This window comes from Synchiropus splendidus, chromosome 5 (assembly GCF_027744825.2).
Source record: "Synchiropus splendidus isolate RoL2022-P1 chromosome 5, RoL_Sspl_1.0, whole genome shotgun sequence".
Classification (NCBI taxonomy): Eukaryota; Metazoa; Chordata; class Actinopteri; order Syngnathiformes; family Callionymidae; genus Synchiropus; species Synchiropus splendidus.
The window spans coordinates 32,273,873-32,289,053 of record NC_071338.1 but is presented as its reverse complement, the minus strand read 5'-3'; the positions used below and the strand labels follow the sequence as shown (position 1 = coordinate 32,289,053).

The following is a 15,181-nucleotide window of genomic DNA, read 5'->3' as shown; positions in this document are numbered from 1 at the left end:
GCCAACACAGTGATGGCAAAGCACACGACAAGCACTTAACTCACAGTGCCGCAACATTGAAATCCCACCACCCAAATGCACCATGGGCGGCCCACCTTATTGGATTGTAGCGACCAACTCCTCAGTCGCTACAATCCACCATTCATTCATTCATTCATTCATTCATCTTCATCTTGTCTTGTCCTTCAAGGAGATTCTGGGGGGCTGGAGCCTATCTCCGGTACTTTGACACCCATCATACACACACACTCAAGTTTTCAATCAACCAGTGTATGTTTTTGGACTGTGGGAGGAAACTGGAGTGCCAGCATAAACCCATGCAAGCATGGGGAGAACATAGATGAGGGACAGAGAAGCTGGACGTGAACCTGCAATTGAAATAAATGCACCTCAAATGAGCTCAGATCTCAAGAGGACAGTTTAGATGTTTGATGTGAAGACATTCTTGATTGATAGATTTGCATTGAGAAGCATGTTCACGGTAATTATTGTTTATTATTGGGCTGATGTTTAACAGAGATGAGTCGAGCTGCAGGAGTTAGCGGGAGAATCCAGTGAAGAGAGTAGATGAAAAGGAGAATTGTTGAGAGGTCCTTCAAGGCCGCGCAGCTTTGCCCCTGTACCTCTTCATCTTCTTCCCCTGCACAGAAGACCATTGTAAGCTTCCCCATATGAGTGAGGTCATCGCCGCTGCTCACATAGTTGTCTTTGCTGGACCAGTCCGGGTGCTGCGCTGCGTGGAGTCGTCGCTCGACCGCGGCCAGTTGGTAGTATTTCTCCTGCTCCGCCGCAGACATGGACTTCCACTGCGGGAACAGTTGAGGTGAAACATTGCTGAGAGCACTTCAGCTTGGGGAGACGCTCACCATCTTTCCCAGGATGCTGTTGGCTTCCACGCTGTGTTTGGGTTTGAGACTGGCGGTGATCTTGGCTCTGTTCTCCCTCATGAAGATCATGAAGGCGTTGGGTGGTCTCCTGATGTAGGGCCCACTCTTCTGCTGATCAGACGGCTGGTGCCTGAGAGGCGCAGTCAACACCCGTGAGACAGGTTTGATTCCATTACTTTGGTGAGCTCCCAAACACTGAAAATTGGTCAGTGCTAACAGTGACAGGACATGTTTATCTGAGCTGATAGAACTAGGCACTTTGAAATGATGTTTTCACTCAGAGTGTTAGTGCTCATGTTCTGGTGACTGCCTCCATTTGAATCTGTATAATGTAAAATCAGATTTCATGGCTCGAGGGGTTCCAAGGGTAGCTGTTGCACTGACTTGTGGATCGAAATGTGGCACCAAATATTAGTACAGTTATTAACATGACTTTACATTCAGAAGCTTTTAAACAGCTGTGCAGCACTGTTAACTGTGAAATGTTAATGAAAAAGTCTCCCTATAATTTGCTTTAACTTCCTGGGAGTTAAGCTACGTCCATATTTTGTGCTGAATCAAGTCATTTAACAACTTTTTGGATCATTTTAATTTTTTTTGTAATTGTAATTTGGCCAATTACATTTTTCCTGGCCTAAAAATTGCATTATTAACTTCCCAATCCAGATCCGTACTCCCAGGTTACACACTCCCCACTACCATGTAAGCAAGTGGACCCCCCAAGTAGCGGTTCTCCCCATTACAGTGGACTCAGGAGGATGTAAGACAAATGTCACAACTCAGATATGATATAACTTGGTGCCAAGGAGGTCACAACTCTCCGGTCGCTACACACCAGCACATGACCCACAATATTGACCATCTACAGACACAGTGTCTACATGCGACTATTTTATTTTGTTTTAATAAACGCTATCAAGCTTCCTTTTTATATTGAGTTACAAGCTGTATTTGCAAAGATGCTTCCTCAACTCTGTGTTTTCTATGCAAACAAACCAACCTTGGAAGGGACACGCCGGAGTAAGACGGCGCTTTGGCGTTGATCATCATGTCACCGTTACTGCAGACATGGAGACAGATCATTAGATATTCATAAAATACTGTGTCAAGGGATGTGTTCATATGAACGCGGAAACTTTAATAAGTTAATTGATATTATTAATTACAGAAATTACATAAATTGCTGCAAATAACACGGATTATAATCTGTCTTTCACAGGGGACGTTTTTAGTTAGGAATATGTGATGTCATCACCTGAACATAAAGGGCTACTAAATGAGATTTGGTGATGGATGGAGACTTTAAAAATTCTTTAAAAAAGTCAGGATAGAAGCAGAAGAAAATGTTGCTGAGCACTTGAGGCAGCAAAGGGTTCCCTCATATATACATGCGTACTTACACAACACAAGGAGCACCTGGCGGAGCGTCATGTAGAACCTCCATCATTGGCATGTAGTTGTTCTGCAGACACATATAGATTCCAGTCAAGTCCCTGCAGAGAGGCCTGAATCCAGAGTCAGACGAAGTGCTCACCTGGTTGTAGACAAAGACACCACCGTGGTGCAATGACCACAGGTGCCCAGTTGGGAAGGAGTACACCGGATGTATCTGCCCTACCGCCATGGGTCCTGAGGGAACGCACCCGTGCACCGGCTCCATCAGCACTCCCGACTGAGGCTGATCCAGAGTGAGCCTGGAGGAGATGCTGCCGTAGCACGGCTCCATGTGAACTCCCGAGGGGACGCCTCCATGCAGGTCGTCCTGGCGGAGCCCACAGGAGGCGGCCCTGCTGAGATGATCCACCAGGGGTTCTAAAGTGGAAGACTCGGGCGGTTGGCAGTCCAGGGCAACGGGGGTCGCAGAGGCAGGTGAAAGGTCACCGAACATTTCCTGGAGTGTGGAGAGGACCAGATCCAGCTCCACTTCACTCTCTTGAGGTTCCATCTGCCTAGTCAGGTTTCTCCTCACGCTTTGGCAATGATCCTGTCACACGGTTGCATTAGAAACATTCTGACTTGAGCCTGAGCCTAAACCGTCAGATGTATGTGGACCCCAGGGAAGAAGAGGTTCATGACTAGAAAGATGGAGATAGGTGAAGGTGCTTTTCATCACGTGAGACTTAAGGCGTGTTTTTGATGATGAAGTGACTAGCGTGTTCCACTGTGATGAACATACTTTAAAAGCCTCATGTGGCACCTTTAACTCGAGGACTTGATTGAGTGGTTCAGTACTTACCATGGGTTTGAAGTGAAATGTGTTGCGCTGGAGTTGTACTCCAGACTTATTCGTATCATTGGTGGTCCCACAAAGCCAATTGCGGTTCACCGGCCAATCAGAAGTTTCCATCGGGTGACGTCACCGACGCTGAAGTGATGCGGCTTGTATGTGCGTCAATGCGGAGAAACCGTCTTTGGTTGGATCTAAGCCACCACACTTGTTTACCTGGCCTGGCAAGTGTACATTGTGTACACAACTGTTATGTGCATACAGTATACGAGTCCAGACTTTTTTCTTGGTCTATTTAAAAGGCAACGATTTCATCCCCTGGGTTTATATACCTATGTCGACCAGTTTAAGCTAGTTAGGCTTTAGCTTTACAAATATAACCAGGTACACATCTGCGGGTGACTCCGGAATAACCAATCCATAGAGTGGGCGTTTCATTTTTGACCACGAGTCAAGACAAATACATAAAAACGCATGTATTCGGGGTCATTTTTCAAGTAGCTAATAGAATCATCCAGGAGAGGGCAGCAAACTACTGTGTCGTGTTACACAAACCCAGTTACAGCCAGTGTCATCTGTTTTTCTCCTTCATGCACGAACTTAAATCCTATTTTAAATACGTGTACTCGGTTAGTCGATGATGCGTCGTTTAAAAGGCTATTAAAGGTCATGAACTAGAACTAGGAAATGCAATAGTCTTTATTCACAACAAAAGCAATACAAAAACGTATTCACTCAACAATTCCATGAGCTGGTCTGGTTTAAGCACTTTTACTTTTATTTAATTTAGTGAAGGTGTAGGTAAACCACATATTGACTTACATTTCATTAAAAGATAATAAAAAATAAATGGGTGAATCAACATTCTTTGAGCCCTTCCGCTTCAACTCTGGATCAGAAAGGATCAAAAGTTCCCACGTGTCCTGAGAAGGTCAGATGATCAGTGAGCCCTCCAGAGGAACCAGCACCGCCTGTGGAGCGGCCCGTCGAACACTGCGGTCACTTTACAGCGTTGCTGGCGACATGGGACGGCCCCGTCTGCCTCGGCCTTGTTTTCTCTCACTGCAGCAGCATCCTGCTTTCAGCAAACTATTTTTGCCTCGCAGTGCAATTATCACCACCTGGTAATTTTGCCAGCGCTTAGACTTTACTAGGATCTTAACCGACTTCGCCTGCTGCCAATCATGCCTCCAGATAAACAGAGTCACTGAGGAGGAACCTGTTTGGTCGAGGTCTTTAGGATTTCACTGGGAAGACTCTCATGCTGGTTATTCAGGGAAGTCATCAACTCTAACATGAATCACATGCAGGAAGGGTTGCCTCGCATGAGTGTGTGGGTTTGACTGCTAGCTTCCTCTGCTATTCAAATTTTTATTTCCTCCCGAGCAAATCCAGTTACATGGTGCATCAAGGCGTGTCTTGTTCTTGTTTAACAAACTGGGGTTCATCGGAAGAGCGGGCTTCAAGCTTCACCCAGATGATTTATTTTGACATCATCAGCTCATGCTCATGAGCACTGCCATCCATCAGAGACTCAGTGTTGATCCTCAACTTTTTCGTCTTGTGGTCATGTGTTGTGACAGAAAGGACAAGATTGCAGATGCTAATGGCTGAAATTAGTTTTCTTTGTAGGGTCCCTCGCTTGGAGATAGCTCAGGCATCCATGAGAGGCTCAAAGGAAGACGCCGCCCAGATGCCTTTCTGGTGGGAGGAGGTCCTGGGTCAGAGCCGGGACTCATAGGGTTATTTATATCAGATAAAATAAACACTAAAATATACATATATTTTTCATATTCATGTGCGTGAAATATGAAGCAAAACAGATTAAAAATAGTCAACATACATTGGAAAGTTTGGAAAACAGAAGTTGACAATCTGTCTGCAAAATAAAAGTATGTTTAAATAGTGACAAAAAGTGATGGGCTAATGAGGCTTCATGAAACAGTATTCTCATTGCCAGTAGATGGCGCTCTCTGCAATAAAATCCTTGGATTTGAACAACCATTTCAATGTAATCTCGCATCATTTTTTAAAATCTGAGAGCGCCACCTAGTGAGCTCAGAATATGAGGACACTGTTTCGTGAAGCCTCATCAGCCCATCACTACTGACAGATATTCTAAGGTGTGTGGATGATGACATCATAATGGAAGAGTTGTTCTTGGATATATGCTGTGGAGAGGGACTGAAATCATTTTACTTTTATTTTAAGATTTAGGAACAAATTAGTGACGTGCTGATCAGGCTTCATGAAACAGTATAATCACTTTCAGAGCTCAGTTGGTGGCTCTCCCGATTTATAAATGATTTGAGGTTTCATTGAAATGTTTTTTCCAACCCAAAGATCTTAAAGCAGACAGCACCATCTAGTGAGCTCTGAAAATGAGGACATTGTTTCATGAAGCCTCATCAGCACATCACTAGCACAAACTAATGCATGGATGTACACGATGAACACAGCAGCCAAATTCACAGGTTCTGGGTCAGCAGATTGGGTCCTGTCCAGACATCGGTGTCACCTAGTAAGGGAACAGACATAAATGTTTCCTGTAGAGGCAGGACTCGATTTAAAAAAATAATCAGATTAACTTGAAGTTTCACAATGAGTGAATCGCTGTTCATCACATTTTAAGATTTGGTTCCCATCTGAACACATAAGCATAAACATCAGGCTGGAGGTGCTTTACTGATCATTAATTTTGTGCTTCTATGCTGTTTTTTTAACTTAACGTTTCCATCCATCAGTGCAATCTCATTTACTTGCCTTCTGGTGACAACATCACGTTGGCGACTGACACGATAAAGTCCCTTTCTAACACGACTTGTGCCATACACCTGCCAATCTACGTGCTCCACCATTTGATGGCCTTATTTCTCCGGTGATACATTACAATACAGCAGCGACCATGAAACAGTGACGTGTGGCGGCGTGAAGTCGGAGCGACAACTGGGACATACAATGCATTTTTCTCTGTCTGGTTTCACCAGCGACATCCATCACGCTGCCAGCCTGTCCCCAGTGATTGATGGGACTTGCTGATGCCACAGTCTGTTTCGGGAGACACGGTGGAGAGAAGCACATTTTGTCATGAAATTATTAGGTTGTTTGTGGTCAGATGAAAAACTAGTCGTCATGAATCTCCTCCTGAGCATGAGTGAAATTAGAGAAGAATGTTGTGGAGGAATGGGAGTCAGCTGAGTGCTGCTCATCCTCACAACCTGCTTCCACCCTGGAGTTACTGGCCTCCACACATAACGCAATAATTGGTGGCTAGATTTAATCTCGGCACTCTGTGTGAGTTTCTGCTTCACGTGTATAATTGTGATAACATTCAAGCGTGATACGCTCTTCAAACTCAAGCTGGTGAGCTGGCAAAATGTCCACATGATTTATTTAGTGACTGATAAGGGAATTCAGCGGCGCCTGAAAGAGGGAACTGCAACAGCCTGCTGTGACGGGACTGGACTGACAGCTGACTTGAGGCATAGAAGGCCACGAACACAGGCACAGATTCAACCCACATTAATCAGTCTCTCCAGGAGATGGCAATGGTACAGGATTGACAAAACCTACAGGATGAGCATGTTTGCATGGCAATTCTGAAAAAACAAAATTAACCCTTGAAGCATGCTTCATTGGCATGTACACACATCGGCGCTTCCTTACGATCATTACATGAGGAGTCAATGCTGACACCAATTTTTGTCCATGACTGTCTTTTTGGACGTACGACCAATATGTAGTTACGGAGAGTAGAGTATCATTTATATTTATTTTATATCTGATTAAAAATAGTGGGTTCAGTGTTTTATGTTTCCTGTATCTAAACTAAACCTGTGTTTTGTGTATTATTCCTCTGTGATGGCCAAGAACCTGAGACGGTCTGGTCCACAAAAACACTCTCACAGGTGCTGCTGAGTCTCTCACATGTTAGTCTGTAATCTGCGATAAACAAACTGATTGTGGGTCCGTTTTACCTTTAGAGTCCATGTAGAATAAAGGCAGACGCCGCAATGACCTATGCACTACATACCTGTGTAAAAACTCTCTCTCTCTCTCTCTCTCTATATATATATATATATATATATATGGAGGGAGATAGAGAGAGAGAGCACATTGATTCAGATGGTGGAAAAACTCCTGTTTAACCCTAGCTAGCTAGCGCTGTCGCATTCCATGACATTCCCACTTCCCTCCCAGTGGAAAACTGAAGTTGCAGAGCTGCGGCCGGCCTCTAACGCTGTGTTCGATCTTTCGACTCATCTCTCCTTTCATTCAATTATCCACCATTGATTGGCTTGCCGTCTGAAGCAACTCGGGTGCTCAACATGTCAATGTGTTTCACAACTCATCAACGTCCTGTGACGCACAGAATCCTCCCAGGAGTGTCGCTGTCTATATTATGCAACCAGGTGAGCTACTTCACAGGCAGAGTTTCTGCCGCCAACATAAAGCTTTGAACAATAAACACTGCTGTTATTGTGCGAGGGAGCATCAAAGTGGGTTACCGTGTCATGAGGGTGGTCATAATGGGGCAAAGGTGTTGTCCTCGCTGCAGACGTGGTGCTGTCTCAGGGGCAATAAAGCATGTGCTGCAGTTCCATGCTCCTCTCACCTGCTCGGCCTGCTCTGAAGTTCAAATGTCTGGAGGTGCTTCCAGAGCTCTGGAGACACTTGAAGCTGGTTTCTTCTGTAGCACCAGTCGACCATGGGTCATGGAAAAACCCGAGTGCTGGGTCACCTCCGCAATGATGTCAGGTTACATTACACCGTCAGAGTCTGTACTTCGACACACACCGGGGCCTTCAAAGACGTGCCCTTGACCTACTGCTGTAATTTGAGAAGGATGATGAAGATGAACAATGCTGCGAGCGTCATATAGATCTCAGATGATTTCAGGAATCCAACTTGTGTTTGTGATTTGGAAATCATGTTGCCTTCCACAGTCCAGAAAAATACAGAGGTGACGCTGTCTTTAGGTGACAGCTAGTGGGTGAATGTTTGTTTGTCTCACTGTGTCCCACAACAGGCACGCGACCTGTCTGCATGCGTGTCCTACACAACCCTCACACTCTTCGCTAATGGTCCTGACTGCCTTACACTGTACCACACTTCCTCTATAGGACCCCTACCATCGACTTTCTGCAGATCAGGGGTGGGCAATTAGATTTCCAAATGGGCCACATCATATACTGTGACTGATGTGAGGGGCCATCATGCCGAAAAACCTAAATGTAGCCTAAATTTCCTTGCTTTTCTAAAGTGAATAGTGTGCTCACACAATGGCATTAAATGCTTTAAATATGCAAATATTAAAGGGACGAACGGTGCTGACGCGTGACAAAATCAAATCTATCCACAAAAGTGTTTTGTTTTTTCAAATTTTCAGGCTTTGATTTTAAAAGATTTCTTCAGCTGAGACTTTGAAGTTCACTTTGACATTAAGTCAAAAGTGAACTAGATATCGTGACAAATTCCATCACAAGCGTCTGAGGCAAAGTGTTGACATCCACTGAGTCAGTTATGAGTCACAGTGAGTTCAATGCTGCCTGGGATATCTAGAGTCTTAGTTGTATCCAGACTCACTTGCGGATATTTGGGTTTGTATTTAAATCATGGATGTTTTTCATGTGGTTATTGCTCCCTGCACTCCTTCTCTGACTCAGTAAACTGTACTCTCCAGGTATCAGCGGTCGGCCTGCTGTTGCCCCACACTTCAGCGTGATACGCTCCACAGCCACACAGCTCAGCAGGCAGAGCTTCACTCACTACAGACAAGGAACTCGGCGCTGTGAGTAAACAAACCGTCATATTGACATTTTCAGGGGAGCCAGCTTAAATTGATCCGCTGAGTCCTGAACAAGCCTCTCACATGTAACTATGCCGAGCACAAATCCACTGCTGTGCCGTGAAGCGTGACATTTTGTCTCTGATACGGTTTAATTGAATGTTCCCTCCCGTGGCCCGGAGCGACAGCACTCATCCGAGGAGAGAAATTAGACTTCCACTTTCTATATTCATGTCAGACGTATTCTCTGCACGGCAGCAGCTCGGTATCGACTGGTCGGTGACAAACTTGAATCCTCAGTATGACAAACTTCCTTTGTGCACGCTATAGTCTGCCATATCGTCTGAGCACCGACGACTCCTCTCAGTGAAATAATCAGATCTGACCATGACATTGTGCAGATGATGTGGTTTCAAGTGGTTGCCAAGGTAATGTCCATTTCCCAGCTAATGCATAATGTCCACAATGTAGACATGATGAGATAACAGGGGCGCGAGGGGCATGGGGGAGAGCTTTGCCTCTCTGGCATCAATTAGGATAATTTCATCAAAGCTGCATTGAGCGCAGATGCAGTTGACCTTTGGTTGATCGTTAATAACAGCAAACATTTTTAAATTCATTCAGTCTTTTGTACGTTTTCAGGGTCGCTGGGTGTCTAGTCCCGGTCTGGTGGATTCCTATTCCTCTACTGAGGACGTCCAATTGAGTCATGAAGCAGATTTTGGTCCCCAGTCAAGAGATGCTGGGCCCGTATATCCCCGGAGTTTTCACACCCACTTGTAGGGATGGGCTCCTTTCATGTTTGAACCGATACGCTGGCAATACCTGGCACCTGCGAATCAGTGCCGGTACTCAGCGCAAGTTTTGTGTTGTTATTATGTTGGAATCTATGTTAATTTGCTTGTGCAGGGCACAGTATCAATTATATCAAGGTTCCTGGGTTATTTGTGGAAAATGAAATGATTGGACTGATGCTATGTTCATGTGTGGTGTGGTGTCATAGCCATGCTGGCTCATCGCTACTATTAGGCCTCGCGCCAATGCTAGCTGTAGCTAAAGACTATACCAGTGTCGCACGCGTCACACATGCGTCGTCAGGGTGAGCGGCTGTAATCTTCCCAGTGAACCGGGGGAAACTCGGAACAGGTGGTCAGTCCAACCTCACTGTCACTAATGAGCATGTTAGTCACCATTTATCCTGAAAGTTTGCTCTTTGTCTCTCACTCAATAGACAGTCTTGTCCACTCACAGTGCCACCTTCTCCTAATGACATGCACACAGAAGCACTCGGTCCTCGTCTTCTTCAGCTGCAGTGACGCATTTGTTTTTGTTGATATTTTCCACGTTATGGTTCTTAATGTTGTAGAAGCCCCGTCTTCACACCGCTTCTCCTCTTTCAGTGTCAAATAGCTCTGCTCCATTCCTGAATACCAACCCTCCATTCCAATCCGAAAGACACATTGTGCTGCTTCACACAAACACTGATGCTGGCCACCGACTCCCCCAAGTCTTTCACTCTCTCTTCTCAACATACTGCAGAGAGACATTGAAAGTCCTAAAATTAACCGAGAACCTGAGTGGAAGAGTAATATTTACCTGAATAAATCCAAATGTTCAACTTGAACTTGGACATACTCCCAGGTGAAGGAGACTAAAAGTAGCAGCCCACTGGTGGGAGTCTCCTCCATGGCAACCAGCCTCAATTAGCTGACTGGCAGGACACTGGAGAGCACTTTGCCCTTCATGAGAGGACTGCTGAACCTGAGCATGAGGGACCCGCGGCACATAATGGATCTCAGAACCTGGTCTGAGATGTAACAACTATCCAGGGTGCCTTTTCCCTAGGAGGACACGTGGAGACAAATATTATGAAGGACAGAGATACGTGACTGTTAGGGCTCCTCTTGGCTGCACTGTGAAGCTCGACTGCAAGTGTATGTCAGGGTGGGGACCTTCTGATGACGACACTGTGCAGTGTCACACAGAGATGTTTCACCTTTCCATCGTTAAATGACGTCAAAATTCACATGAAACATTTCCATCCACTAAAACGTGTGAATGAATCCAGCCTGTAAAACATGTCGCTTGTTGATGACATCACTCTTGGGTTCAGTCCAGTTCAGAACAGTGGAGTGGGCAAAGATTTAGTGGCAGTAACCGCAGAGTTCTGGTTTGTGTGTTTCTGGACTGAGCTGAATGGGTTGACACCAAAGTAGAACAATAGGCTTGTTGGGTCCAGCTCTTCTGTCACCCCGGCGACAGGAGAACCACAGAAAGCCAGTTTCTGTACATCTGGGTTCAGATTGGTGGCGACTGAAGTTTGGACCAGTGAGACTGAGAATGCTGTGGAACCATGAAGACGGTTAGATGACTCTTCTGGTGCAGCAACTCCACCTTGATCCAGCTGTCTCCTGGAATCATTGCCAGTTTGAACGAGAGCAACCTGGGTGAAGCTTCTGGAAGATGCTCCTTCACAGATGTTTCAGTTTCTTGAGGTGGAGCTGGAACGACGCTCTTCTCAAATGTGTGTGACTAATCGGACCTCATAGTTCCAGGAATAATCCCTCATGGTCCACGCTTCTCCTAGAGCTCCAAGAACTTCCAGCGATCAGTGCGTAGTCACAGCATTTCCTGGTACATCTCCTGCTTGGAGAACTAATCACATTGTTCATGGAGGGGACACGCACCATTAAATTCTCAGCTTGAAGTTCCGGGTTTAGACTTCTGAGTCAAGTTTGGATGCGAGTGAAGCAACTTTCATTTGTTACCACTCTGCTCACTTGTTGTGCAATAGTTGCAGGATATAAAACCCACAAAGTCACATTACTTTTGTTCAACCAGCAGGCCTGTTCTTCATCTCCCAGTAGCTAATGCTTCTAACCATCTATATTCAGTTGAACATTGTGTTCTTCTCAGGCATAATTATGGTGATTGCTTGGGAACAGCTGTTTTAATCAACTCAGCCGGTGAGAAACCAGCAGCTCTCTGCAGTTGGTTTGTGGTTAGTCTTGGCCTAGCCAAAGGAGCTGGCTGCGTCCTTGCAGCTGCACGTACGGGTCGGTAAAACATGTACGATGTTACGCACTGCGAAAAATCTTAAAAGGATGTGGTGGGAAGCTGAAATCTGGGCTCTGCTGGTGGCAACGTCTGGGTTCCACTGACATACAGGTAGAGACATGAGGATCAGGTTGTTGCTCTAGGCTAAAGAAGAACGTCAGTGAAGCCATGCAACCAATGGTTTTTGTTCCAACCGATCAAGGTGTCCTCTGAAACGAACCAGACTGATGTTTAACTGATGCAGTCTTCAGGCACCTGATTGGTGAAAAGGTTGGTTGGAACAAAAAGCTGCACCCGCTGCAGCCCTTTGTGAAACCGCAGGCCAGCCAAGGCTTCTCTATTGCCTATTGAGAACGGTTGGGAGGTAGTTTGGCCGCACTTCTTGTTCAGGCGTTCCACATTGATCCCATTAGTGCAGGCCTGGCCAACCTGCTGCTCTTCACCGCATGAGCTGCCAAACTGGCTGAGATTGAGATGATGGTTTATACAGGCAACAAGAGGAAAAAGTGAGAGCTATTCCGGCAAAATGTCAAAATATTGTTCAAAGACTTTGACTAGTGTTTGAAACATAAACAATAAACCCTGCAGCACGTGCTCCAAGCCGGGGGGGACTTGGAGCTCATTCAATGTGAGTCGCAGCTCACTTGGACTTGGACCGTCATCAGAACCATGATCAACATGATTGACATCACTTAGTTCCACGTTTCACTTTGTCATTCCCTAAACTAAAGGTGTGGCAACCGTACTGCCGCTAAGTCACATGACCAGCTGTTCAGGTGAGCCTCACAGCCTGACATGTTTGTACGATGTGGCTCTTTTCAGCAACACAGTAAAACAAAGTGGCTCCTAGCTTCTGACTGGTTGGCCACCCCTGCACTAGTGGGTGGGTCATTTCCACATGAGAAACAAGCTGCTGGTTGAATAAAAGTACTGTGACTTTAAGTTAAAAATTTCCAGAGGTGTGAGTCATTTTGGGTTCAACCAAATATATATAAATATATATTTGGAGAGCCACATGGCACTCGAAAACATGAGTTTGCCTTTGTTCTCCACTTCCCCTGTCAGTTTCACTAATCTCATCGCCATACATCCGTGGCAAAAGGAAGGCACCTGCCGTGAATGGGGATGACGTCAGCGGGCAGCGTGCGTCATCCAGAGAAACTAGCAGGCTCCCCCCGCCCCCTGCCTCCCAGCGTATATCTGTGGATGAGAGCGCTCCGATCATCCAGCCATAACAGCATGCGCAGAATGAGAGGCATTCAACTCACAGATAAGACATTGTGTCGTTCTTGGGTCTTAGCGGGTCACAACACAAGGCGACGACTCGTACCATATCACCACATGTTGCTCTTCACACACTGGTGCGGTCAGTGGCGACTGATTATACTCTGGGAGCAGCTGGTTCTGCGTATTGATCCTCCTCTAGCCTGCGAGGCATTTGAAGTCACAAGATGTCTCATCCTAAATTAAATCACTCAGGCTGAAAAAAAAAAAAACGAAAATTCCACCGTGAGTCCTGACCAAAGCGGCCATGTTTCTGGCTGTGTTCGCAATACCATCGACTCATGAGATGGTGAGGTTTGGTGAGGTGAAGAGGCTGGGGGTGACGGCTGTGCAAGGAGTCCAAGGAGGCGCAGTGCTTCACACCAACGCTATTTTCTTCTTCAGGTGGCTGCTGTCAAGGCTGCCTGAACAAAGCCTTCCGCCTTGTCCTCAGATCTCCATCTCTAGCAAAGTCTCTCTTCTGACTACTGTCCTACAAAGCCTCCATTAGACTGCCCTCCAATGTCACTGTTCAATCCACATATTGGCCTGACTTCCTTTGATCTTATTAGAAAGTAGAACGCCCAAGTACACGTTTATCGTCATTTATATGGATGAAATATGTCCTTACTATTCGATCCCAAAGCAACTTCCCCCCACCTTTCAAGTCACGTCAAAAAAAGTAGGTCCCTCTGCTGGGGGTGGGTCTGGTCTGAGTGGGTCAACACGATGGACTGTAGCCCTTTATCTACTGTGGAAGTCTATTGAAGCAACAGGTTTGGACGCCGCCGTATCTGGGTCCATCAGATCCTTTGGAGGATCTGATCCGCCTGGTTAGTCGTGAACATTAGCTTCTCTTCCATTTCACTTCTCCTTGTGATCAATTAGATGCCTCAAGTATCGCCAGACACGTGCTGCTACAAAAAAGATACTGAAGCTGCCGTGAATGTGCCCCATCCTCCTCCCCACCCAACAGTCCTCAGACACCTTATTGGTCTTTGGGTATCCTTAAATCCGGCACCCGCCGTGGCCCTCTAGTGGATCAGTTTCAGACCAATGATAAATAAAAAAGACAAAACTCAACAAAACTGGACAAAAAGCTTACCAATTATTACAGTGTTCTCTGTGGGTCTCGACTGGTCTTGAATAGGAAATAAAGATGATTTGAGACCCTTAAAAGGTGGTCTTGACACCGATCTCGAGTACTTCAACACTACCTTTACCATCTGAAAACTTTCTCAATGATACAATGGTAAATATTTGGATACTAGACATGAAGTCTCTTAGCAGGGCCTTGGTAAATTAGCGGTGGAAGTGTTGAAAGTAACACGTTGTTCTTCTGTTTGATTAGTTCTTAATTTGTATCTAATAACCAACAAAATGCCACAAAACTCAGTTAAGCAAACCATAGAAATCTAAATTTGGATGTGAGCTGAGAACATCGCTCACCATTTCCTTCATTAGTTTGTTGACACGCAGACTTGTATAGTGGAGCGTCCCACTGGCACCGCGCGCTTGTGGTTTCAGCGTGTTTCAGTGGCCGGCGCCGCTTCAGTCACGACCAAGGCAGGCGGTTAAAGAACCGGGCCACAGTTGTCTCATTTGTGCTGTCAGGACAAGACAAGACTTTATGGGAATTCCAGGTTCAGATGCAGAATATCTTATGAACAATCTGACTGTTTGCTCTGTTTTCCTGCTGCGTGTATCCTCTTTAAGAATTATTTGGCTTGGGTTAGTTTCACTCAGAGACGTGGGGTCTCTGACGGGACTTTTCTTTAACCCCACTGCGCCACACGTGTATAGAAAAGACAGTTGACTGGACCAAACTGCAATGACTGGGCTCATGCCTACTGAGACAGATGTGGTGAAACTGATCCTAAATCTGAAGCTGGCGCCACTGACCGGTCTCTGCCGTGGACTGATGATGAGGAGGCTTTTCACTCGTCCGGCCTGTCTGCC

General features: G+C 45.8%; 2 protein-coding genes across 4 annotated transcripts in view; one reads left to right on the top strand and one right to left on the bottom strand.

Annotated features, from left to right (window-relative positions):
• LOC128758686 (RNA polymerase II elongation factor ELL2-like) overlaps positions 1–15,181 on the top strand; it is a 59,501-nt gene that overhangs the window by 11,494 nt on the left and 32,826 nt on the right. For 2 of the 3 annotated variants that reach the window (XM_053864905.1, XM_053864902.1), the window contains exon 2: positions 8,798–8,905. The gene's annotated coding sequence lies outside the window, so the exon portion shown is untranslated. Of the gene's footprint in view, positions 1–7,487; positions 7,527–8,797; positions 8,906–15,181 lie in introns of those variants that run through there. The other variant, XM_053864903.1, reaches the window with a different exon arrangement.
• On the bottom strand, positions 487–3,069 carry LOC128758689 (transcription factor 7-like 2). Its single transcript, XM_053864908.1, has 6 exons — positions 2,422–3,069; positions 2,288–2,349; positions 1,888–1,947; positions 867–1,017; positions 699–806; positions 487–640 (listed from the first exon to the last, which is right to left on the bottom strand). Exons 1-6 carry the CDS (start codon positions 2,830–2,832, stop codon positions 596–598), a joined length of 837 nt encoding a protein of 278 aa, XP_053720883.1. The 5' UTR covers positions 2,833–3,069; the 3' UTR covers positions 487–595.